The sequence below is a fragment of the Podarcis liolepis genome, assembly GCF_965112155.1.
Source record: "Podarcis liolepis genome assembly, chromosome: 12".
Taxonomy (NCBI): domain Eukaryota; kingdom Metazoa; phylum Chordata; class Lepidosauria; order Squamata; family Lacertidae; genus Podarcis; species Podarcis liolepis.
The window spans coordinates 57,106,428-57,133,713 of record NC_139563.1 but is presented as its reverse complement, the minus strand read 5'-3'; the positions used below and the strand labels follow the sequence as shown (position 1 = coordinate 57,133,713).

Sequence of the window (27,286 nt, the reverse complement as noted above, 5' to 3'; positions counted from 1 at the left end):
TGTTGTATTCTTTTTATGCCACAAATAGTGAATTTCCTGGGAAAGTTCTTAGGTACAGCCAGTAAACAGGAATAAAATTTTATTTTTAAAAGCGCTCCCTGTTCATCTCTGCAATGAAGCCGATCAGTATGATAAAGTTCAGAGAAGGATTAATAGCCTACTGTGATAAAACACTGGATGAATCTGTTATACTGTCCCAGAATGATAACACTGTTAGCTTCTGGTATTAATTTTCTGTAAATATTCATTTCTGTCTCACTAGCTGCTTTTAAAAAATTGAGTCTTTTTTAAAAAGAAAGAAGATTGCTGCTTGGCCCCACCTCCTTTCTCCCCACCTCTCCTGCAGCTCTGTAACACATGGTTGCTGTTCAACAATCTCTATCTCATGGGCTCCAGGGGGTTTTCTTCCAAGCCTCTCAAAGTCCTTCATTCCTCTTAACCTTCCTGCCCCAAGATGAAGGTGGGATTGCAATAGGAATCACCTCAAAAAGTAGGGTGAGGATAGGAACAGAAGGAAGCCCCTCCTGAGCCTTCTGTAGCAGTGTGAGCACTTGGCATGGGACCAAATATTGGCTGTGAGCAGAGAACGTATTTCTGCACGCTATGAGTTCTTCTGTGCTTGCAGGGGCAGGGCACTTTCCTACATATGAGTAATACTGTTGATGTTCAACATTAACCAGATCGTAATAATTTTCCCTGCCTGCACTAAAGCTTCCTATTTTGGAGCAAGCCCCTTTGCCCTGAAATTATGTATACACTATAGCTTACAATTGTGCTCCACGGTTGTGCCTGCATGGAGTTTCCTATCATGAACTGAGAAAGGTGCCTACATAATGGCTATGCATTGTTGAAGGAGCAATGAGAGTCACTGGCAGGACTGGACTTGCAGTCAGTCCAGAATTCCTTGATCCCCTCTAGTCCTGACCCCCCCACACAAGTATGCTTGCCCTTACCTCGTCCAGCAGTGTTGCCCTCCTGATGCAATGTGGCGACAGGGCATCTTTCAGGCGGCAACCACCGGCCACCAGAGGCTTACAGCCTACCTTGAAGGCTGTGGCTGATAGGCCAATTTGCGGGTAGGCTATCACCTGCAGGCTAGGGGGCTGGCAAAGCCCAGGGCACAGGCCCAACTGTGCCCGCAGGTTTCGCTTGGGTCCATTCCAGGGGTATATAAGAGCCACCCTCAACCTTATCATCCACTTTGTTGCTGGATCTCCCACTTCTCCCTCCCTTGTATTCTGCTCTAGACCTTGCTATGGACATCGTAGGTTGCTGTATTCGGGGCCAGGCAGAAATTTTGTCATATGGTGGTGTAGTGGTTAAGAGAGGTAGTCTTGTAATCTGGTGAACCGAGTTCGCGTCTCCGCTCCTCCACCTGCAGCTGCTGGGTGACCTTGGGCCAGTCACACTTCTCTGAAGTCTCTCAGCCCCACTCACCTCATAGAGTGTTTGTTGTGGGGGAGGAAGGGAAAGGAGAATGTTAGCCGCTTTGAGACTTCTTCAGGTAGTGATAAAGCGGGATATCAAATCCAAACTCCTCCTCTTCTTCTTCTTCTTCTTCTTCTTCTTCATGTGGAAAATTGGCTGTTGCCTTGTGGCTTTGCCTATCTCATAGCAATCGTTACGACTTTGGTGGTTTAGGCACTGCAGACACACATTGCAGTGACCGATGGGGCATAATCAAAATAAAAAATTCCTTCTAGTAGCACCTTAAAGACCAACTAAGTTAGTTCTTGGTATGAGCTTTCGTGTGCATGCACACTTCTTCAGATACACTGAAATAGAAGTTGCCAGATCCTTCTATATAGTGAGAAGGTGGGGAGGGGTGTTACTCAGAAGGATGGTGGGAATGGGAGATAGGCAGATAGCTGGGAGAGCCTGTTGACGACTCTTAACGACTGTAATAGGTCTTACAGGAAAAGGCAAGGGGTGGGAAGGTGAGAAATGGTTTAGTTATGTATAGTGGGATAAGAATCCAATGTCTTTGTTAAGCCCAGGTCTTTTCATGGTTTTAAGTTTGGTAATGAGTTGTAATTCAGCAGCTTCTCTTTCCAGTCTATTTCTGAAATTCCTTTGTAGTAAAACAGCTACTTTGAGATCTTGTATAGAATGCCCTGGGAGATTGAAGTGTTCTCCTACTGGTTTCTCTGTTCTGTGATTCTTGATGTCAGATTTATGTCCGTTTATTCTTTGGCGTAAGGTTTGGCCTGTTTGTCCAATATAGAGAGCTGAAGGACACTGTTGGCATTTGATGGCATACACAATGTTAGACGATGAGCAATTAAATAGTCCCGAGATGGTATGTGTGATGTTGTTGGGGCCAGTAATGGTGTTGTCCGGGTGTATGTGGCAGCAAAGTTGGCATCTGGGTTTATTGCAGGCTCTGGTGCCAGTGTCTATTTCAGACTTCTATTTCAGTGTATCTGAAGAAGTGTGCATGCACACGAAAGCTCATACCAAGAACTAACTTAGTTGGTCTTTAAGGTGCTACTAGAAGGAATTTTTTATTTTGACTATGGCAGACCAACACGGCTACCTATCTACTACGATGGGGCATAAGAGCAGCTTGAGGGAAACTCCCCCAGCCAGCCAGCCAGCACTCTATGGCCACTGAGCACACTCAGTCCTGGGGGGGGGGGGCACTCCTCAGGTTTTCCCCTAAAGCTTTTTTCTACTTCTGCAAATATTGGGTTCTCCCTGCAAATCTCCCTCTTGTAAGTGGATGGTACTCTTTCAACTACACTACATAAGGATGAACTCTCACTTCTGAACTTTGGAAATAAAAGGAACAAGTGAGACCTGTGACAAAATCTTGCCATGTAGAGTGCTCTTGTTCTGGTCTCTAGCCATTCGGCTCAATGCAAACCCCATCTTTCTCCCCACAACAGCCAGTCAACATTCTTTGCCCACTGATCATGGTAGTCCCCATTGGGCAGCTTTTTTGGGGGGGGGGGCTTCTTTTAGGAGCTTTGCAGAAAGATTTTTAGACTTCGTGGGGAGAGGAAACCTCACCCGTGACAAGAACTGAAAAGTGTAACAGGAAGGAAAGGGCCTGAACATAGCACCACCTTGTGGTGCTTGTGGAAAATACAAAGATGTTTAGGTGTACATGTTATTTTTATATGTCTACCACACACACACACACACATTCATAGCTCAGGGAACTGTGGTTCGTTCTAAGCAGAAGTTAACAAACCATGATCTGAAACCATGGCTTAAGATGACGATAAGGGAAATCTAAAGAAAAAAAGAGGGTTCAGAAACTAGCAAAAAACTTTGCTTAGCCAGGAGAGCCAGGAGGAACATACTGTCTGTGTCTAGACGGGAGGAAAAACTGAGGGAGTCCAGCCTGCTTCCCACAAGTCTTTGCACCTGTCTAGTGTCTCGCGACACCCATTTCATTGGATACGATGCCCCACAAACTAAAATTACTGTTACAAATAGCCCCTAAACAGGAAGCTTACCATTCCAGGTGGTTTTCTACAAATGCTGACATGGGACTGATCTGTACTGTGTAAGTGTCATTGGCTGAATACTCAAAGAGGCCATAGTATGGATTGAAGAGCTCCTGAGACAAAAGGAAGAAGAACTCTCGGGACGGGCCGCTGTAGTCCAAGCTGGAAAAAACCCACACAGAACAAACACTTTTACAATTCATACACATTTCACAACACTGGGTGCTGTTGTCTCCTAATCAAGCCTATGCAGGTATTTTTACTTTCAATCTGTGTTGTGAGTAGATTGTAAATCTATTCAGATAAAGTACTGGAGTGTATCCCTATCCAACTTAACATTCTGTTTCTAAATAAACAGTACAAACAACAGGGAACTCAGAACTATTAATCTGTAAACTTTCCATTTGTGGCTATTTATATGGTTTCACAATTCATAAAACCTGATTCCAAAATTTGTTTAAAGCAGTGATACTGCCACAAAGCTGTATAGGTTTTGTTTGTTTCCACTATGTAATTGGAAAGGAAGAAACAGGGGAGCTATTGCTGGCATAGAAGAACCATGCATGCACTGGAACTCTAACACTTCTGCTGTTTTCTGAATTGGGCTGACTACTTCCAATGTGTCTAGAATGATGAACACTAGAAAGTGGACTTTAAACAAATTCTGATTCTGTGCCAGCTGTATTGGGTGCCATATTTCATATGAAGTTCAGTGCATACAGAACTGCAGAAAACAAACTTGTTTTAGCCATGGGACTTAGCATATCAGGGGTTCAGACCTCTCAGCACCTACCCTTCCTCTCCAACAAATGTGACGTAGAGTTTGTTTCTTTGGAGCTCTTTTCGAGAGTAAGCCATCACCTGATTAAAAGTGCCTTCCAGCAGGTGGTCGCGCCTTATTATTAACCTACAATGAGGTAAAGACAGCCAAAAAGTTAAAATTGGGACTGCTGGAATTTTAAAATTATTATTTCATAAACATTGGTCACAGATAGTTATTATCATATCTTATCAGTTTGTGAAGAACAAACATGAACCAGTAGAAACCCATTTGACCCATTATTTTTCATCATTAAAAAGTTCCATGGGAATAAAAATGGGCAGACAGTGGCTCAATTCAGATGTCATAGCAAAAGTTCTTTGCAGAGAACCAATGTGAAAAGTGTGTGAGAAGTTTGCAGTTTTCTGCATAATTCATTGTGGGGGAGAAATTCAACTCAATTCACAGTTAAAGGTAAGCTTACCAAATTACATGCACATACACAAACACATACTAAATGCTAATCAATACTAATCAGGATCTTTACTGGAGATAATTGCATGCAGACACACTGCTATTTTGAATTATACCACAAAGTTAGTATAATTATGCTCACAAGCAAGTGTGTCTTGCTTGGGGAAATTAGCACTGAGCAAATAAAACTGATATCACTGTGCTTGCTCCAGAGAGCTGCTAGTAACCACACCTGGGCTGATGTTATTTATATATTTAAAAAGTAAGGCCCATTTTTCACTACATCTGGGTCCTAAAGAGGCTTAAAAAATTGCAACATACAGAACTGTAAACATCAGAAGCAGGGATCAAAATATCAGAACAGATTTTCAGCTGGTTTCATTCCTAGTTTTATTGGCATATGAGGACATTGGGGGGGGGGGACTCCATACCCTCCAAGTGCCCCAATTTTCCAGGGACAGTCCCGGAATCATGGAAGCCATCCCAGCTTCAGCTTCAATGCCAGAATGTCCCTCTCCCCCCACCAGCACTACCAGTGCTGAGCTTGGGGAGGAGGATGAGCCAGCGCTTGTCCTGAGCGATGGTGGCAGTAGCTGCTGTGAGGAAGCATCCTGTTGCTTCTCCATGGCCTCTCCATGGCTGCTTCCCGCCTCCTCCCTTGGGCAGCTCATAGTGGCTGCAGGAGAGCTGCCAAGAAGAGGCTGCCACCACCAAGGCCCAGCCCTGGGTGATGCTCTGGCTCTGAGGGGCAGGCAGAGTGCAGGGGGGGGGGAGAAAGGGGGAGCAGAGCGAAAGAAGAGTGGCAGTCCAAACAGACTGAATATGCCTATTTGGCAAATCTATAACAAATAGAGATCAAGAAGATGCAGACTATAAGGAGGACTGGAAACCCTCTGTTGAATATTTAAAGAATTATTGTAAACATGTAAAGACACAGGTTGGATCTGAATGAAGAACTGCAGTAAAATATGTGCTGGAGAATATAGATGACGTAGAATAATCATAATATGCAGCAATTTTAGAAAATAAGGGAAAACAATGGAGGGGTGGAGGGGAAGTCAAATCTGAAATGAATGTGAATTGGGAAAATATGTATCAAATTTGTAAACTTTTGAAACCTAAAATATTTTTTTTTAAAGAAAAGAAGGGGGAGCAGAGTGGAGCATAAAGAGTATTTTTATGCTTTGTGTGCCTGGATTTAATCCTGCTGCTTTCTAAATTTTATTTATTGGTGTATGTTTTTCTTTTTGTAAATCTACCAAATAATAAAATAAGAGTGGGATTAAAGAATTTTCTCAAGATGGTGAAGGCGTGTGTGCTGTGTCCCATTTGAGTATAGTGGTGGCACCCACCCTTCTTCTGACAGGAAATGCTCAGGGGCGGGGGTCAAGGGGGTCAAGGAGGGATTGAGAAATGTCCCTATTTTCATCTGAGGAATGTTGAGGCGTACGGGCTTTGTATGTTGGGCTTTTCATTAGCGCACCTGATTATGAGGGGCTGTGCCAGCACCTACTGTAGAAGGAGGCCTTTAGGCGACTGATATTGGTTTTATTATTTATTGCATTCGCACCCTACCTTTTTTTGACCAAGGAGCTCAAGGTGGCCCCACCCATTATTTAATCACAACAACCACCCTGGGAGGTAGGTTAAGCCAAGAGGCAGTGACTGGGGTCAAGGTCACTCAGTGAACTTTATGGCCGAGGGGGGATTTGAATCCTGGCCTCCCAGGTCCTAGTCCAGCCCTCTAACCACTACACCACACTGGCTCTTTTCAAACTACCATGGCTCCAGAATAAGTACAGTGTTTCAGCTGATAACAGAGGTGTACAAGATTCTTTAATATTCATATCATATCAAGCTGAAATGTCTTCCCAGATTGCAATGCCTGAACATGTCCTATAGTATGCCTACAACCTTCAACATTCTCATAAATGCATTAGATATGGAGAAAGGTTTTCGAAAAGTATCTGACATGTATAGGAAATGCTTATTTTAAAATACAGAATTGGAATGGTCTAATTTCACATTCTTTTCAGCTCCCCTTCAATAGAAGCACTCAAGTGTTCAATAATATTTCAATCAATGCAGCCCTTTTAGAACATTACCCTTTTCTGGATTCTCCCCTTGAACCTGCATAGCAAGATCAGATGGCATGAGCAAGTAATCAGCAATTAGGGCTTCTCCTGGCTCAGGGTAGCATATTCTGCCGATGACACTCGTCTAGATTTAATTGTTTAGTTTTCAAAGCTATGAAAGTGGTTTGGGACAGAAGCCAGCCTGAACTTTCAAGGCTGAGGCATTGCATATTTCTGACTATCCCTTGGAAAAGGGTATAGATAGGCAAGTCTGCTGCCAAACCACTCAGAATGTGAATTGCACAGCCCAGCATCAGAAAATTATAGAGGTCAGATCCCAAAATATTCAGAAAGCATGGAAAGGAATACTGAGAAATAAAAAGCTTTATGAAAGCCTTACTTTTCAATACTGGTGGGTGCCTAAAAGGCACAATAAGCCCAAGGTGTTGGGGCTGGGAGACAAACTATCAACTACTCCGCAATGCATGCCTTTAATAATAATAATAATAATAATAATAATAATAATAATAATAATAATTTATTATTTGTACCCCGCCCATCTGGCTGGGTTTCCCCAGCCACTCTGGGCGGCTTCCACAGAAACCAAAAAACACTAAAATATCATACATTAAAAGCTTCCCTGAATAGGGCCGCCTTAAGATGTCTTCTGAATGTCCATCACCTTGACATCCGATGGGAGGGCATTCCACAGGGCGGGCGCCACCACCGAAAAGGCCCTCTGCCTGGTTCCCTATAGCTTCGCTTCTCGCAATGAGGGAACCGCCAGAAGGCCCTCGGCGCTGGACCTCAGTGTCCGGGCAGAACACTTTAAGCCACGAAAGCTCCTTTCTCTTAGGGAAAAGCAGATCTGAAAGGGGCATTTTGTACTGAATAATCGGGGAGAAGGAGAGTTTAAATCTTTTAATGCCTCTCATCTTTCGACTACTATTCCTCCCCAGCAGAGCTTTCTTTATTTTGTTTTTATTCATTTTCATCTTTATACTGCTTAACATGGTTGAATTGAGATATATCTTTGTTTACATTAGAACATATGACATGCAACAATTACATAAAATCAAAATTAAAACAACAATAAACACTCAGATAAACATTTTCCCAACAGGGTGTTCTCTATGGGGCTCTGGAAATGTATTTATTATTGAGCACTGCCTGACACCTCGCAGGAGACCCTCCACTTCTATGGAAGATTCAGGAGAGATAAACGAAGGTCCTTCTTCACACAGTGCATAGTCACAGGGGCAAGGGAAGGCTAACCGGCCCCCGGTACGGGGTGTCAGGGGCGGGGCAAACTGCCCCCTTGGTGCATGTGTGTGCGCTGCACTATGTACTGCGCATGTGTGCGCGTGCCGTATGTAGCATGCACAGCATGTAGTGGCACCGCGCATGCGCCGAAGGGCGGTTTGCCGACGGTGCTGCTCAAGTGCCGTATGGATGGTGGTGGGATCCCTCCGCTGCAGCCGCGAGCGGAGGATCCTACACGTGTGCGATGGCAGCGGCAGTGTGAGCCCCCCATGGGGAGCCTTCTTGTCACCCCCCTTAGAGATGGCACCCGGGGCGGACCGCTCCTCCACCCCCTTCCTCTGCCACTGCATAGTAAAACTGTGGAACTCACGCCCCCAGGAGCAGTGATGGTTCATCCAGACTTCCGCTTGTCCCACCACTTTCCCCCAGGGAAACCCTCTCTTTACTGCTCAACTGTAGCAAACACCAGTCGGGTTTTGGGCAGATTGATGTTTGTTCTAATTCAGCATTAAAGAGAGGGTTTGCCTGGGGAAAGCAGCAGGGCAAACAGAAAACTGCTTGGACCCAAGCATGGGAGAAATGGATGCTGTGGGAACAGCCTGATCCGAAAGACTATTCTTATGTTCTTATGCTGAAAATCCTGTCTCCATGGATAAAGCTACTCCCAGGGAGAAACAGCTTTACATACATTCAATTCTCCTTACTTACGTGTAATGTTTTAGTTTGGCCCAAGTATCAGCGATGAAAGTCAATATACACAGCATCTATATACAACATGAATTTAACTTCTGGACTTGTTATTAGAATTTTGATGGGTTAGAAATCTTGCCCGGTTGCACAATTTTGAGTGAATGTTTTGAGTAAAAGACAGCAGCAGCAGCAGCAGCAGCATTTTCTCTGAGCATGTGTGCTTCAGCTGCACAATTGCCAGAAGCAGGACTGTCCAGGGAAGAAGGATGTCTGGTATGTTTGGGCTAGGAGCCCTCCCCGCTTTCCTCACCCCAGTCAACTAGTGGCTCTGTGATCTCTTGTGATCAGGAGCTGCCTACATTCAGAACAATGGACCACAAATCACCAACATACCATTAACACACCACTAGCATTCCCCCCTAGATGACACATGATGAGTGGGAGATGTTTCTTGCTTCCTATGCCCCAACCTACCCATCCTGAATGCTCAAAGATCATAAGCTGCATATTTTTCCCTTTCCTTTGTGTCCTATCCTTGATTTGTCTCTGTAAACATTCCCAACAGGGCCCCTCCCCCCCCTTTTTACTTGTCCTCAGGAAAATAATAGAAAGGGTTCAATAACACACACTTACTTAATTTTACCTGGTCCCTGACCAAATCCTTTGGCTTCTAGTTTCCGGTAAAAGTTGCGAAGCTTGGCTTCAAAATCTCTCCTGTAAGGAGAGGGAGCTCTTGCACTGGCCCGCTGCAAGCCTTAGGAGGGGAAAACAGAAGATTTAAAGAAGCCTTGCAACTTCGTACAAGCAATGTTTTCCATCAACATTTGCTAAGGCACCGAACACATTTATTTCACAGGGACAACATACGGCCTGTTTCAAATGTTTGGAAGCTGACACGCAATTGCCTAGGGGAGCATCTGGGGCTGTTGGAAGGCTTCAAAAGGATTTCTTTCCATCAGAATACTCACCATGTTAGTTTCCTTAAGATTTTTAGGGCCAAACTAGATGTGGTTGGGGGGGGGGTGCAGTACATTTATCGTTCATGTATCTGCCCTGTAGAGATACAAAGTGGGTGGGGGAAGGGATAGCTGCTTTTTTGCACCCAAAGGGACACGTGCCCGCTGAATCTCCCCCACCCCATTGCTTCAAAAGTGATTTTATTCTCTGCTTACATACTTCTAGCAACATATCTTGAAATAAAAATATAGCCACTTAAGCGGGGGGGGGGGGGGAGAGAACATGGTAGCCCCCCCTTTCTTCTATCACACAAAACATTTTAAGAAACAAGAAACAAGCATCTGACCAGATAATATTATTTCCCAGTGCTGTACCTGGAGAATTCTGAGGTGATGAGCAGGGTGAACAGCGAGGAGAAAAGCTGTAGCCAGGATGGAAAGCTGCTTGAAGAGGGATGTAAGACATAACGTCTTCTTCAAAAAGGCTGGCAAGGTGAGAAATGGGAGAAGCTTGGTTCATTTGGATGTGACAAATGCACACAAATATGCAGATCTGTGAACTACAAGAATTAATTTGTCCACCACTTTGTTATGTTTTAATAGGGAGCATTCTATTGATTAAAATCTGTTGTTAGCGTTTCAAATCCCCTCCAGCCCTGAGCAGTCACTCCCCCAAAACAAGCAGACCACTCTGGTGACACAGTCTGTGGGCAGGTAGGGTCTCATCCTGCATACCAGATGGAGCTGGCAGACAGCTGCCCTGGACACAGAATTGACCTGCGCTTCCATGGACAGCTGTGAGTACAAAATGACTCCCAGGCTGCGCACCTGGTCCTTCAGGGGCACAGTTGTCCCATTCAGGACCAGGGAGTCCCCCACAGCTGCCCACCCCCTGTCCCCCCAAAACAGTACTTCTGTCTTGTCAACTGCAATCTGCAGGAAATAGCCTCAAAAAGATTAAACAATAAAATTATCACTTTAAAAAATTACAAATACAATTTTAAAAATACAGTTAAAACCACAATAGACTAATACAGATTAAAACGCATACAAACTTTCTAAACCAAATAAGAATGTCTTCAGCAGGCGTCAAGAATACAGTGAAAACACCTCCCTTGATATCAGTAGGAAGGGAGTTCTAAAGTGTCGGTGCTGCCACACTTCCTCCTCCTACTCAGTCAGCTCTACAAACGATAAATAATGCCAGAGCCCCACTCCCTGAACTGTCATGAGATGATTGAGGTTCCCTTAGACCTAGCTTTTTCAGTCTATCCTTTTCTGTGAGTTGGGCATAGGCTCCAGGCTGCCCCATACCTAGGTCTAGAAATTGGACAAGAGAAGCCTTTTTATTTCAGAAAACTATCAAAGGAGGACATCAGTTGATAGCCAACTGAGTAATACTCAGAGTAGATGTTATTTATTTCAACGGCGCTGCTCAGAGTATGACTAATATTGGCTATAATAACCTAGAAGTATGAAATACAGACAAACTTTTGCCAATATTTTCATTTTACCTGAGGTAGATCTAGATTTTTAAAAAGCCAATTTACAAGTTGCATTAATTCTAGAGATGTTCTTGCCTCTCTTATAAGGAACTCAGCATTGATATTCTCTCAATTGTGCTTGATACATGCATAGAAATTCCCCGAGATTTGGGGTGTGTCTTGTTGGGAAGCAGCTGGAAGTGACTGCTTAGAAGCGGGATGAAAAGTATACAGTTATTGCCAATTTTATTACCTCAGTAGTATTACTAAATCTGCATCACAGGACAACTTCTCAAGCCCATGTGTACCTTCTGTCCGAATGTAGTGGATCTTTTCCCTGTAAAGTGAACAACACAGAAGGAAGTTGCAATGGTACTAAGGAAAACAGATGTAGCTGGTTTCTGCAACACCAATTCTGTTTCTCTTCAAAAAGCCAATATAAAAATAGCTAGTGCTGAGAAATAATCTGAATGCTATAATGTCTTGAGTGAAATCAATTTATATTCCATTGGATTTTGTTTGCAGTCCCGAATGTGTCAGAGAAGGGAATGATGTCAGATTGTCTGAAATTAAAACCTCACGTGAGCATTAGCTATAAATGTGAGAAACTTCTCAAAGAAGGCTGAAGAATGGGGAGAAAACCCAAGGAAGTAAGGAGGCAAGATGCTCAAAAGCTAAAGAGGAGGTACAGAGTGAGAAAGGGGTTGAAAAAAAAGAACCTGAAGGAAGTGTAAGGAAAAAGAAAGATACTTGAGGAAAAGGGCCGACTTCCGGGTTAGCGCCATCGGCAATGGCGGAGTTCCTCTGACCGAGAGGAACCCGCTCCGTGAAAATCGGGTCTTGCCGCCATGGCAAAGGCGGAGACCCTTTAAAAATCCCAGGTGGAGGAAGCCTGGGAACGTGGGATTCGGCTGACACCAGGAGCGCCTCCCCTACTCACAGGGAAACCCTTTTTCGGGGATTCGAAGCAACGTGGGGTGAGTGGCGTGGTGTTTTGAATCAACCGCTACTTTTACGGAGTGAAGCCGCATAGCCGTTGCCGGAGAGTGCTGACTTTTTTCCTGTGGACAATTGGACTCTAAACAAGTACCCGTGAGTAGAACAGAAAATTGGATTAAGAAACATTTTAATTTGGCACTGAAGCGGGAAGGTTCTAAACAGGAAGTCCACCTCCCGTTTTTGTAAATAGATTGAAGCAAAAACTTTGCAAGCTAAAGTCTGGAAAGTCGTATATAAAGGTCTAAATTTCCTTCAGTTATTACCACCAAAACCCCTCTTGGAAGCAGGAGAAAAAAAGGGGGGGGGGAATTTTTGACTGTTTAATCCTGCAGGAGAGAGAGTAAAGAAAGATAAATTTCCACCGTCTCAAACCTGGGAACGGGGTGTCAGAGACAGGAATTTATGGGGAAGTTCACTGACTGTGAATGGAACGTCTTTTGACAGATAGTTAAAAAAGAGAAACAAATTGATTCCAATGTTGCTTTTGCATTCAAAAGAAACAAAATATTTGAAAAATGAAAGTAATTTTCTTTTGTTGGTCCTGCTTTCAAAAGATGGATACAAATAGAAATTGTCTCCTCTAGAGGGAGCTTGTTAATTTGTTGCTGGAGTCGATCTGGGGATTTCACAGCTGTAAGATTAGGATCGTGAGACCAGACTCTGACCTTGAATAAAAATGTGTTTAGAAGAAGTTTTGGTGCTTGCTTTTTGCAAGACAAGCGCTTTGCTGGAGCAGATGCATGAGAAGATGGATTTGATGACTGTTGCAGTTAAAAACTTTGGACAAACGGCGAATACCCATATAGAAACCATTCAGGAACCAACCCAGGAACCTGTTTTGACAGGGCAAGTGCAAGTGCAGAAGATAATGGAGGAGGTTGCTGCTGAACCTCAAGTAACACAAATGGAGAGACCCGAGGCCTTGCAGGAGCATAAGCCGCTGTTCTTGAAGTTTGAATCTGGAGTGGACCAGGGGGGGTCTGGAGTAGTGAGGGCTCTTAATTTTGGAAGGACTTTGAAACATGCTTTTAAATACTTCCTGGATTACAGTGTTGACTGTGGGGAATGGGCTGATCTGCTGAGGGGAGATGGAGATATTTTTGGATTGGAGTCCTCCTGAGACCTACCCCCCAATGAGAAAGGAAAGAAATTAAGAAAAAGATCAACAAAAGACAAAGTAAAGTGCAGGTATAAACAAGAAGAAGATCTGCAGAAGGGACATGGAAAAGACTTAAGAGCCTCGGACATAAGATCACCAGGTTGATGGACTAGATGGAATGGACAAGAAGGACTGACAAAACCCAAGACCAGGAAGAAGAGACGTTGGATGAAGATTGGAAGAAAGTTTTTTTAAAAAAATTATTTCGAGAATTAGTGTATAGTGTAAAGTTAACGAGTATTAGGAAAAATGTTGGAATGAAACTATTTGGCTTTAGTAGAAATGATATAAGGAGTTATGTACAAATAAGTATTAAGTTTTAAGTTTTAAGGTTTTTTTATGGTAAGATAAGGTTAAATAAATAAATTAAATAAATTAAGGTAAACAGAATATAGTGAAAGATGGAAAGGATTTGTTGAGTTAATTAAAAGGTTAGATCGTTAAGATAAATTATATAACAAAAATTGAGAAAGATGGAAAGAATTTGCTGAAACAATTAATTAAATTAGAATACAAAAAGGGAGGTGTAAGGAGGTCGATGAAACAAGTAAATGAAAGATAAAGATATGGAACATTGGATGTGTGTTTTAATATTATGGGTTTTTTTTTGCTGTATTGTTGTATTGTTTTTTATGCTTTTCCTTTTATGTATTGTAATGTATGTTTTGTCAATTTTTTGTTGTTTTCTTTTTTCTTTTTTCTTTTTTCTGTAATTCTTAAACTTTTAATAAATATCATTTATATATAAAAAAGGAAAAGGTAAGAAGGGGCAACAGGAGTAGGCGGCTTTGTAAAACCTGGAAGTCGTGTATGGAATTTCACAGTCCTGGTGGTAGCAGGGAGACACAGGAGGGCACAGAAATGGGGGAAAGTAGGCAAATTTCTGCGTGTCATGGCTTTCCCCCTTCTCTGTCACCTGTAGCCTGGCAATCTCAAGGGGATGATAAGGCTCATTTCTTTTTCTGAAGCAAAATTGTGTATCCAAAATAGCAACCACCAAGGGCCCACCTTTTAATGTTGCAATTGCATGTAATGTTAGCTTAGCAGCCAGTTTACCAGTTCTAAAATAGGAAGAGTGATTTGCAGAGGAAAAGCAGTCTGCACTGGAGAGAGAGGGTGCCTAACTCTCCTGCAAGAGCTCTCCCTCTGCGGACTGTTTTTACTCCTACTGGGTTTCTAGACCTTTGTTTATCTCAGATACAAGGGTCTAACATACATTTCCCCCCATGGTAGTGGTGGTGGGGGATGAACTAGTGGAAGAGCAGTGAGTGGAAAAAAGGCAAAGCATAATTCCTTGTTGTTTTTCTGCTGCCAATCACCCCCTCCTTGGAATACTTTGAACTGGAACTAAGGTTCACTTTTGTCTAGCAAGCGATTTGGCTTAGAGCAGTGTTTCCCAACCGGTGTTCCGCGGCACACTACTGTGCCGTGAGACATTGGCTGCTGTGCCGTGGGAGGGAGGCGGGCGAGGCGGGCGGTGAGAGGCGGCGGCGGCGAGGATCCGCGTCGAGCCGGGGGCGGCTCCGCGGTGGTGGTGCCGAGCGGCGGGGCAGCGCGTGCAAAAGGGAGGAGCGCGAGACAGCGGAGGAGGAGGAGGCCGGCATGTCCGGGCAGCAGCAGCAGCAACAGCAGCAGCAGCAACTCCCGGCGACGGCTCCTCAAGCCCCGCCGCCGCCCCCTCCTCCGCCCGCTATCGCCGCCACCACCACAACAGCCGCCGCCGCCTCAGTTGCCGCCGTCCCTCAGTCCCTCGCTCTGCTGCCTCCTCCCACCCCCAAAGCTTGGAGGTTCCCCAGCAAGGGGGAGGGAAAAAACTTTCACTTTCGTGCGTCCCTCCCGGCGCGCTGACGCCACGGGGCGGGGCTTTAATGGTGGTGTGCCGCGAGATTTTTTTCAGTAAACAGGTGTGCCGTTGCCCAAAAAAGTTTGGGAAACACTGGCTTAGAGCATGGGAGCAAATTCAGTGGAACCATGTCAAGTGAAAGAATAAGCTTGGCATGAGGCTCCCAGAGTCCTTCATTTTATGCAATTCAGGATTAATGTGTTATATACCATGGAAGAAAAAGCCAGTGGGAATTTTTATTAAAACCAGTCTGCTGGACAACCAGAGGCCTTTGGCCACCAGTGACCTAAGATGCGAGTTGAAGAAAATGACCTAAAGATGAATGGATCATGTTACAAATCCCATTACACACCTCCTAGGCTGTCTCAGCCTTGTAATAGTCAAATCTGTTCATTGCTAAGAAGAAGATACAAGGGTTTTTACTTCTTTGAGGAAGGGAGAAGTATTACTTAGGTCAGGGTGTTGTTGCTTTTTAAAAAACAAACTGGAATAATTTGATGGTGCCTACAGAAATGTTCATTTTAAATGCAGCAGGAATTATTGACTTGTATATTTTAGTAAGAAGATTTCTGTTGCTGGAGCCAAAGTAAAGTCTCTTTTGACTAGTTTACAGAACTAAATAAGACAAATTGGCAAGCAAGGCTAGAAAAAAATTGAGAGAATGGGGAGTGAAGGAAATTGGGCAGGGGTGGGAAAAAAATCTCACTACAAAAATCTGGATATTCTCTTTTATATTTGTAATAAAACAGAATTTATTGATAGCCTAGACCACAGTGGAGTTTGCAAAAATTAACATCCTTGACAGGTGACAGTTAAGTAATGCTACTTCCATCAGCTCAGGGTCTCTCTGGAAATCCCAATTCATTCCACCATGTGCGTGTGAGAGCCCATTCAATAAACCTCCTGCTTTTGCTGCCTGTCTAGGACAGCAACAATGGAGCTTCTACGGTTGTGTGTGTATGTTAAGGTTCTATTGGAGGAAACTGGTTTTCTAGATCCATTTCAGTTGGGAGCCTAGGCCTGGTTTTGGCACAGAAACTGCTTTGGTTGCCCTGTAGGATGATGTATGTCAGGAGAGAGACAGGGAAAATGTGTCCTTGTTAATTCTCATCAACTTCTCAATGGCTTTCAATACCACCAACCACAGTATCCTTCTGGAGCAGCTGTGAGTTAGGGGTAACCCTTTTGTAGTGGTTCTGGTCCTACTTGGATGGTCGTTTCCAGAGGGTGATGCTTGGGGAGTGTTTTTCAGCCCCATGGAGCCTTCAGTGTGGGGTTCCTTCCACAGGGCTCAACTCTATCTGTTCAATATCTTCATGAAACACTGAGTAGAGTCATCTGGGTTGTTGGAGTATGTTGTCAGCAATATCCTGATGACACAAAGCTCAATGTTTCCTTTTCATCTACATCTGTGGCAGCGGATGTGCTGGACCACTGTCTTGCCTCAGTAATGGACTGGATAAGAGCCAACAAATTGAAGCTGCCAGGCAAACCACTCCTCTTTCCCCAGTCTTTTGGCTAATGAAACAATCTATGGCCTTTTAAACTGGGGGGGGGGGTTACTGTTTTGTTTTTATTTTATGTATTTTCTGTTTTTATATAGTAAACAGCCCTGTGATCCTCGGATGAAAGGTGGTATAGAAATTTAATAAATAATAAAAATGATAATAATTAATCACCTTGCCCCAACCATAATATGTGGCTGTTGGGCTGTGCTTGGCTCAAGTATCCAAGTTGTGACTCAAGTATCCAGGGTTTTTTTATTATATTTATACACCGGAACAAGAGGTTTATTAGACTTATGCATGACTGGGGGTTATTCTGCTGTTATAAGCATTGCTTACAATCTGCTTTTCAGCACATAATGCTTTGCCACTAAAATATCTGTATTATTAGTCAACAATATTTTCCATATAGATACTTTATATACAGCAGAGATCTTGCTTAAACTGGAGATGCCAGTGAATGAATCTGTGGCCTTGTGCATGTAAAGCCCATTCCAGCACCACTCTATGGGTCCTCGCATTTTACATGCAGCAAAAGTATGAAACAATTTAACTACAGAAAGCTGTACCTGAGTGCATGATTTCTTGCCAAACTTGGCTGACGCTCCTGCAGCATTTCAAAAATGTTGGGCTGGCGTAGAAATGCAACAATTTTATCATTGTATGCTGGATTGGGGGAAAGAACACAAACATTATGGAAATTTCAGTTAAAGACTTATTCTGTTGTTTTAGCATTTTTAAACATTAAAGCACTTGGGTGCCTTGGTAGAAAAGGTAACATGTAAAGTAAGTAAATAAATTTTGTTTAACAAATAATGAAACCTATTCTAAAAGATACACCGCTTACCAGGATTCTGGGGAGAACACACACACACACACACACACACACACACTACCACCACCACCACCGCCATCCCCCTGCCCATCTGACTGGGTTGCCCCATCCACTCTGGGCAGCTTCCAGCATATACAAAAGCAGAATAAAACATTAAACATTAAAAACTCCCTGAAGCAAGGCTGCCTTCAAAAGTCTACAAAAAATTATATGGTTGTTTAACTCTTTGACATCTGCCAGGAGGGCACTGGCATTCCACAGGGTGGGTGAGACTACAAAGCTTCACTTCTCGCAGCAAGGGAACCGCCAGAAGGCCCTCAGAGCTGGACCTCAGTGTCTGGGCTGAACGACGGGGGTGGAGATGCTCCTTCACGTACGCATGTACAATACAGACACATATATATCACTGTAATAGAATAGTCGCTTCCTAGTGCATATAGGAATACTCCATATAGGAATACTCTGGAATGCCCATACGTATGGATGCAAAGGACACTGTACGTCCCATTTTCTGCCAAGGAAATAAGGGATTTATAATCCAACCTAGGATTCCTTTGTGTAAATAAATGATGCTTTTGACATCATTTGCCACCCACCAGGCAGTCCCTTGGCAATTTCTAGGCTTCAGGGAACTCTTCCCTCCTGCAACCTTTTGCTCTTCTCCAAGACACTTGGGGAAGGAAAGCAGGATTAACAGGTAAAGGTGTGGAGAGATACAAGCCAATGAAAGCTCAGCTGAAGAAGGCCTGCTTCTTGGGAGGTGGGTTTTAAAATACGCCTGGAAATTCCTAGAGCCGTCCAGGCTACCTCACCTAAGGGATAAAGCCCTTTTATCCCACTTCATCATATGTTGGAAGTGACTTGCGTATAAAGGGCTGAAGTAAACGCTCACCAAAAGGTGTAGATCTAGGAACCTGAGTGAATACTGAAAAGCTGCAACAAAGAAGGAGGGAAGCTATGATTTGAAGTGGAAAAGCAGCAGGCAGGAGGGGGTACTCAATCCTTCTCCTGCCCACTACTTTCGCTCTGCAAACCTAGATGTGACACACCCACCCACTCCAATGGAGCTGAGAGACTTGTTTCAGCCATTCACCCTCTCTTTCCCTGCATAGGATCACAATGAAAAAACAAGAATACACAAAAAATACGCAAGATGCTGTTTTCTTCCTGTGGTGAGAGACTTATAAAGAGCGGCAATGTAAACTCATTGAAAAGCAACCATACATACCCAGAGGTAAAGACTCATGGTGGTGCTGATTTCGAATTGCGGTTACAAGACTGTTGCCTGGCCTGGTCAACAGAGAAACTCCTCTGTTTCGAGAGACCTCTGATGCCTAGAGGGATAGAACCATAGAATTGAAGTGCTGGAAGGAACCCCAAGGACCATCTAGTCCAACCCTGTACAATCTTTTGCCCAAGGTGTGGGGGAGGGAGGTGCGATTTGCCCTGAGATTAAGAGTCTCACACTCTACTGACTGAAGGGTTCTGTTCTTATGCCTTACTTGTCCATAAATCCCAGTCCAGGCAGACACAATATGCACGTGTTCCCAGCCGCCTACATACATAACAACCAGGCATTCAACTCCTATCCTTTATCCAGTAGACAAGACTGTATGCAGTAAATTCTTTTCAAAGAACTGTAATCTCACCAAACATCTGTTGGGAGGTAAAGGAAGAGGGGCTGAATTTAGCTGCTCTACTCCTCCTCCCTCCTTGCCAGCAGATGATTAAGTATCACTGCTTTCTGAAGAGGATGTATGCGCCTCAATAGCTATGGACTTCCCATTTGGATCAGGGCCGCTCATTCTGTGTGCAGGTTTTCAGCCTCAGATAGCTGATTTTTCAAAATCAAAAATATTAATAATTATCTACGGCATTTGAGCATTATTGCAACAAGAAAATGCACATATTCAAGGAGCTGGTGTTAAATTCAAGGTTTCAGGTGTACCTATTCAATCTCTGTATCACAGTAAAGCACCAGCTCTATTTAATTATCTATTTATAAAAAGTAGCTAAATGTGACAAATCACTTCTGAAAAGGAGAGCATACATGTAGCATATAGGTAACGAGGAACCAGCCAATATAGCAGCGTATGTGTTGAAAAAGAAATTGCTGCACACTAATGAGAGAATTTTAAAAAGATGTTGCCTACTATTTAAAATATAAACGCGCTGTGTACTGTCTGCTAAGAAAGGAAACTGCCTGCTTTTCATTCCCTCTCTTTTGTATGTGATAGGCGCCATTATATCAGTCTCAGTGGAGTTATTCCTATTGTGTTCAGATAGATTTAAGCACTTAACAAACCAACATGAAAATTGTCACAGAAAGATTGCAGAACAAAGCCCATAGTTCACCTGAACAACAAAGATGACAAAGCTGGTAAAAGGTAAGATCCCGGCTTCCAACCATAATATTTCTTTGCAATTTGGGACAGGGGGAATACACAAAGGAAAGAAGAATTAGTGAACCCCAGCTTCTAAGAAATGTTGGAGAACTGTGTGCTGCAATGAAGGCTGGCGCTGAGCATGTGTCGGAAGGATGGGTCTAAGAGACTCCCTCACCCCAAAAGCCCGGAGGTACCAAGGAGTCTTTTATGTTTTTCTGGCCTTCCTTAATTAGCTGCTCCTACTTTGTTAGAACTGTCTTATGGCCCATCCAGCTACTATGCCAATGCACTCCAGGCCAGAACGGTTGGTGTTCCCACCAAGGCCTGTGCTTTGTGTCTCTGTGTTTTGTGAATGACAGAAGGACCCACACCCTGAGGTTGTGCATTCTACAGAAAACCTAGGCAACTGTATAATCTGTGGACTGGCAGCACCAACCCTAAGGACAGGCAGCTGCAAATAAAAACATGCATGCATGCATCATTTTATTTGTATGCTGCCTTTCCATGCTCAAGGTGGCTTACAACATGGAAAAAAGTACATTACAAAAGTAGTCATAAACAATAAATAAAACATCAAAAGGTACACAACCAAATTAAACAATTGCCACATAAATCATAAGAAGATCTAAAAGTAAAGATACAAAAAAACAACAACAATAATAGCAACAACTCACCCCGCAACCCTCCACTTCCCAAAACTCTTAAACTATACCTCAGTCCCAGAGTCTCAGCCTCAGCTTTTGTAGCTGGAGTCAGTCAGGGCCCTCCTTCCCAGGCCTCGTGGGAAAGGCCTGCAAGGCAGGGAGCAAGTCTTCCAGGACTCAACAGCCAAGATACAATCTGCTGTTGACAGCCAGCAAATGAATTGCTTGGAAACAAGCAGATATAAATCTGTTCTAATCACTTTACAAGATATGAAGGCTGCAAGAGGTATTGATAGCTGTGCTGAAGCTAATATCTGCAGCTGTTTATAATGTCATTTATTTTTTGTACCACACTGGCAACTCATAGCTGGGCAAGCTCTGTCTTTCTTTATCACTACGATATGCCTTCTTGCCCCCTCCCCAATATGGCTTAATCCATAACATTTAATCTTCTGGAATTTTTCTTTTCTTACTAGACCGTGTCAGGGTGAGTATAGCCTGCTCCTGGTATCTACCAAGTATTGAATGGGCTGAATAGGGGTTCAGTTAATAGGGTATATGTATCTGAATTCTAATTAATCATCATTCTCCCTCCCAGGTTTCAGGCCACAATATAATTTATTACATATCCAGCCACTTCCTACAAATTATAAAGCTAGCAAGGTGAATGCGAAGAAATTGCTTTGTTGTGAATATACCCATTTATCCAGAAATCCTAATGAATTAGAGCAAGAAAACATACCTCTCCAGCACTGTAGCTGCGGAGTCGCTGAAGATGCTGTCTGTGAGTCAAATGATTGGGTAGGCGGCCATTTTGAAGTGGGATCCTGGGATCAATGAAAGTAGTAGCACGGCTGTTGTGGTCAACAAAGAAGGACTGTAATAAAATAATGTTGGAAAAGAACAATGATTATAATACTGATAAAGCAACCAGAGTAAACAATGTATTCAGCAGGATTCTGCATGGTCCTCTAAGGCATCTTGCCTGGCTCTTCCATTTAAACAATTAGATGTTCAGGTGTGGACTTGTTGCAAGGGGTCAAACCCTACAAAACCCTCTTGTCAATAAGACCCAGGAGCCGGGAGGAGATAAAGTCCAGCCATTTATTGATCCAGTGGGATATGTTCCGCAAAGTCCGGACCCCCTCCTAGTGGCAAGAGGGGGTATACATAAGTTTCTACAAAGCATTTCAATTTCCACCAGTCATATACATCATTACCTCATTCAAGTTGTTAGACAAATCCTATGCATAAAAGGACATCTCAAGTTGTTGCACTTGCACGCAGCTTTGATTCCCACCCATGGCCATTGCATTGTTGCAAAAGCCCCTGTGTGCGCTGGGAACCTGTGTTACGTGTAGCAAGTTACGTGTGGCCATTTGCATTCCATTACCTATATGCTGTGTTTCTTCTTCTAGCTTTGTGCTGTGGCTTGTGATTTATGTGTTAGCTGTTTTTCTACCCCAATGGGAAAGGTGAACTTTTCTATTAGCAGCACACGCAGGGGCTTACAGGGCTACACATGATCACATTTGGACCACCTCCACAGACTGAGGTGCTTCTGGTCCATTTGTCCTTTGTGACTGCTCAGCGGCCTGATTGCCTGTAGACAGCCAGCACTGGCAGTTGTGTCCTGTAAATGTATTCAGGTCCCCAAATTCATATACTTAGCCTATTAATGTGTATGCCACTGAATGACTCAGGAGGAGACATCTGAGAATAAGGCACAAACTTCAAAGCTAATCCATTTTAACACCTTGGGCATTCTTGGTCAACCTCATAAAATAAGTCAGATAAGTTTGCAGAGAACTCAATATTGTATAAATTATTGTACCTTGCCTTGTTGATCAGTTTTGATCTCCCAGCCGCGGGGAAGCTCCAGCCGTGTGTCAGCAAACATGTTGATGAAATTTACCAGGTCCCTGTTGTGCTGATACCGCTCAAAATTGCGAGCATCTCTGCGGATCTTTAGAATCATATGCTTTAAGCAGGTGCTGTTGGTAAACACTCGATAGGCACTCTGGATACAAAAAGCAGGAGGGGAAAACAAAGCTTTCATGACTGCAAATGTGTCAACTCTAATGACCTTTTCCAGAATATGTTTGAATCATACAGGCAACCCCCTCCCCCCAAACTCTCTTGTCTGAAATAGTAAATCATGTAACTGTTTTTAAGAGCCTTGTGAGCTGCTAGAGTCCAAAGTCTGGTAATTTACAGAAGGGTAGGCTTGTCTTTTAATAAAGGGCCCAAAGAATATGCATTTAATACAGGCAATGATCATTTCATGTGCAGGTTCCATTCCTTCCTGTCCCCGTTCCATCCCTCTTCCGGGTCCAAAAGGACCTGCTTGTCATTTGGACACACCTAAAATGGTTGCTGCCTGTTTGTCTTTTCCCACATTAAAAGGTAAAGGGACCCCTGACCGTTAGGTCCAGTCACAGACGACTCTGGGGTTGCGGCACTCATCTCGCTTTATTGGCCGAGGGAGCCGACGTACAGCTTCCGGGTCATGTGGCCAGCATGACTAAGCCACTTCTGGCGAACTAGAGCAGTGCACGGAAACATCATTTACCTTCCCACCGTTGCGGTACCTATTTATCTACTTGAACTGTATGCTTTTGAACTGCTAGGTTGGCAGGAGCAGCGACCAAGCAACGGGAGCTCACCCCCTTGTGGGGATTTGAACCGCCGACCTTCTGACAGGCAAGCTGTAGGCTCTGTGGTTTAACCCACAGCGCCACCCGCATTAAGAGCCTTTAAATGCTCAGCAAGAAAGTTCACAAATACCAAGATTATTCCAGATCAAATTGAGGCATGGTTGGTCTTAGTTGTCAGACTATAGCCACCCAGAATGCATAACACTACATCCTCCTGTGATTCAGTGGGTCCCTTGCCCCTGTAGCAACATCTGTAAGAAAGAGCCATGTGGCTCTGGCAAGTAAGCAGTCGTTGCCTGAGGGCCTATGGTATTGGCATGGGAAGGAATCATATCATTTGCCTCAACCTTCCAGTTCCTTCCTACAGATATTGCTGCAGTGAAATATCATGTAGCCACGTGGAAGAGGCTCTCACATTGCTCCAGCACAAATGTAACTTGCTAAGTATTTATGATCACACACAGGGAATGATCATTAATTTCTGGAAATATATGATAATGTTCTTGCTATTTAGCTTGGGGTTGGGATTACAGAAACTTAGTAGTACAAACTCTGGAATTCCACCACCAGCTCACTGACGATTTTAGTAGCTCTCTGAGACCTTAAAAGAGACCAAAAATTTCATAGGTTTTTTAAAGCCTTCAAGTAAAGAAGAGATCTGTTTTCCATTTCAGCTCCAGCAGCTGGATAATATTTTCCAATTCAATTTTCATGGCCATAATTAATGCTTCTAAATTTTAATTGGAGTTTGCGGTTAAAATATTATAACGACATTAAGCCCAAATTTATGTAGCATATTATTTTTACATAAGTGGAATTTGTATGACTGCCTTAACAGATGTTTCAGCAGGTCGTTCTGGTTTCTTTGGCAGAATCAAAATCATTGTTGTAACAGAAAAGGTGTTGCTCTGTTCAAATTAATTTGATACCTGCTTTGATGTAAGATCTACTAATATAAAGTGAAAGCCACAAAAAGTTCAAAGAGGAATATTCAGATTAATCTTAGACGTTTTCTGAATAGTATTTGAATCCCCTGACCAAACCAAAACTGGATCTTAAGAAAACTGCTTATGCTCTACCAGTCATTCCAACATACTTCTCAGAGAAACCTTGAAATGATTTTTAAAACCGTATTTTCTTTCTGCTTAGCCAATTATGAGGGGAAAGTGTGCATTTGCCAAAACAGTGGAGATATATATACTTTCTTGCCTTGTGACAGTGCAGTTTTCAAGTTTTCAACTTCCTGGGGAACTTCTTTGCATCAACTTGCCTACCAAGAAACCCCTGAACATCTGCCAAAGAGCCCCAGGATAGTGCACAGTATTCTCAGATGCATTCTAGGGCATAGAGTCAGTTCATCTATGGCACGAACCAGCTGCTGAACACCACAATGGCCCATAGCTGTCAACATTTCCCTTTTCTTGCGAGGAATCCTATTCGGAATAAGGGCATTTCCCTTAAAAAAGGGAAAACGTTGACAGCTATGCAATGGCCTTGCATGAATGAACAAGCAACCTAGAATACATTCCCATTTGGCTGCATGTTTTAGGGGCTGAGATGTGTTGATTTAATATTTGTATTCTGCTTTTCCAACAACAAATGTTGAGTTCAAAGTGGTTCACAATAATCACAACACCATTTAAAAAGCAGCAAGCCCTGCAACTGCTATAATATCAAACACAAAAGCATATAAAGCAAACAACAACAAATTCATCAAAACAATTAATGCAATTCAATAAAGTCACAGTAACGCCCTGATAGTATTGCAAGGATACTTCCTCATCACTTGGAAGCTTCCTTCAGAACAAAAAAAAAAGGGGGGGTTAGCTTTTCAACACTGCAATGGGTGGAAGCCTCATTCACTGTCATGAAGTATAGAAACTTACATGGAACTATGCTTTTAAAAACCATTTTGGGTGGGTGGGAGATCAGTAATGCCACACAAGTTCTCTCTTGGGGAGGTTTGTCTCCTACTACTGATTTTCTCCTTGAGGAACCCCATGTGAAGCTTTCAAAAGGCATTCCAGGATCTGAAAACCTCTGTTCTGAGATACTTGGTAAGGGTTTGGTAAAATACTGATTTAGTGATTAGTTTACATAGGAATGTGTTAGGGGTGTTCTAGCGTGGAGAAATGGGAAGAGTATGAGTTGTACATATGACAAGCTAGTGGCCTTGCTAACCAAAATGTTGCCTAAGGATTATAATGTAGATCCAGGTCTATTAAGGCAGAAACAGATGAGCACAGTAATTGTCCAACATCTTCTGAAATATCTTAGCAGTGAGAAAAGCTACCTTTATGCATTATGATTCCCCTTGAACATGCATGACTCAACAATACAGTGGTACCTTGCAAGACGAATGCCTCGCAAGACGAAAAAGTTTTTCGTTTTTTGAGTTGCTTCGCAAGACGAATTTCCCTATGGGCTTGCTTTGCAAGACGAAAATGTATTGCAAGTTTGTTTCCTTTTTCTTAAAACCGTTAATACCCAGGGTGGGTATGGGAAACCGTGCTTCGCAAGACGAAAAATTCGCAAGACGAAAAAACTCGCAGAATGAATTAATTTTGTCTTGCGAGGCACCACTGTACTCTGTTGTGGATCAATGACTAAACATCTCATTGTAGTTAGGTTTAGTGATAAGGTTTGATATCATACATTTTCAAACCATCAAATGCTCCTTTTTCAAAAAGGAGGCACATGTAGAGGGGTTTTTGCAAACCATGCTGCTGGATTGCTGCAAAGCCAAATTTCTTCTGCATGACCATCCAGGTGAACAAATTCAAGTGGGGATGAATTTATCACTTGGATAATTCAGTTGTATTTTCTTCCCTAGAATTCAGTTCTCTCTCTGCAATTCTGGCTTTTGCATAGTTTCTCCGATCACTTTCATTCTCTCTTGTACATTCTCAATTGCAGAGAGAGAACTGAAGTGCCACCTGGATGCTGCTATCAAAGTATATCAGCAATTTGCAAGATAACTGAGGGTCAAGCACTTACATAGTTTGCATGCAGCACCGTGAAAAACTCAGGGTTGGTGATGAACTTTACAGCTGGAGACTGCAGCAACAAAGTGATTTTTTGAGAATTCACAGGAGAAACAGGTACTTCTCTTCTAATTTCTGAAAATAAAAAGGTTTCTATGTATTATACAGCAAGAGAACATTTGAATTTTGAATGACTATTCTCCCCTCTTCTGATTTCCCCCTCTAAAGCATGGCTTCTGGCCAACTCCCTGGTAGTTACAGAAAGGGCTTGTTAATCCACGGCACAACCCTCCCCAACAAACCTGTGCTTCTTGTGTTTTCAATTCCTTATTTGTCGATTCCTTTAACTAAGTCTTGGCTTTTAGGCAACAAGTTCTTTCCAACTTAGATTTATAAATAGATATCCAGTGTAAAAGTGAGTAGTTCTTTTTATCTCTGACATCCACAAGTATCTTTTCAAGTATCTTAACTTCTTGTGCATTTAACCTATTAAATCTTTTTCCTGATGTTATGGTTTTAGCTTTTTGTTAACCGCTTTGGGATTTTTAACAGTCAAGCTGCATATAAATTTTATGAAATAAATAAACCAACAGTAGGGAATATGGAAGAGCAATGACGCTTGGGACCCACCACTTCCGGCCCCAACATAGACTTTATCACAACAGTGAGAACCAGACCCTCACTGAGGAGCACCTGCGAAATGTGACGCTCCCCTCCCCATCTACAAAGCTGGTACAATACCATAGTAAGATGAGGACACTGACGCATGTAAATGTCTTACCTGAATTTGGCTGGGAAGGGTCTGCCTCAGAATCACTTCCGCCTCCAGCGGGAAGCCTCTCTACCCTGCTGCTAACCACAGTGTCCTCATCTGTTCTTTCCGTAGCAATAGTTCGCTGAATATTTTGGTACCTTGATTTTGAAAAAGGGGAGGAAGTAAAATATGTTAGTTAGATGCACATTACAAATGAGGGGACCTCTGCATAGCGTTTTTGTGTCCTGCTTTTAGACTCTAAGCCAGCCTTTCTCACACTTGGGTCCTCAAGTGTTGTTGGATTACAGCTCCCATCATTCCTGACCACTGGTCCTGGTAGCTAGAGCTGATGGGAATTGTAG

General features: G+C 43.1%; 1 protein-coding gene across 9 annotated transcripts in view; it reads right to left on the bottom strand.

Annotated features, from left to right (window-relative positions):
* HECW1 (HECT, C2 and WW domain containing E3 ubiquitin protein ligase 1) overlaps nucleotides 1-27,286 on the bottom strand; it is a 195,391-nt gene that overhangs the window by 19,662 nt on the left and 148,443 nt on the right. For all 9 annotated transcript variants that reach the window (XR_014517938.1, XM_083468752.1, XM_083468749.1 and 6 more), the window contains 11 exons: nucleotides 26,952-27,082; nucleotides 26,184-26,305; nucleotides 22,364-22,549; nucleotides 21,272-21,406; nucleotides 18,727-18,832; nucleotides 17,233-17,329; nucleotides 11,411-11,494; nucleotides 10,049-10,158; nucleotides 9,351-9,471; nucleotides 4,249-4,362; nucleotides 3,465-3,617 (listed from right to left, as the gene is read on the bottom strand). Coding sequence is in view for 8 of the 9 variants with exons in the window: in XM_083468752.1 (XP_083324878.1) it covers nucleotides 3,465-3,617; nucleotides 4,249-4,362; nucleotides 9,351-9,471; nucleotides 10,049-10,158; nucleotides 11,411-11,494; nucleotides 17,233-17,329; nucleotides 18,727-18,832; nucleotides 21,272-21,406; nucleotides 22,364-22,549; nucleotides 26,184-26,305; nucleotides 26,952-27,082 (1,359 nt within the window). In the remaining variant the exon portion in view is untranslated. The remainder of the gene's footprint in view (nucleotides 1-3,464; nucleotides 3,618-4,248; nucleotides 4,363-9,350; nucleotides 9,472-10,048; nucleotides 10,159-11,410; nucleotides 11,495-17,232; nucleotides 17,330-18,726; nucleotides 18,833-21,271; nucleotides 21,407-22,363; nucleotides 22,550-26,183; nucleotides 26,306-26,951; nucleotides 27,083-27,286) is intronic.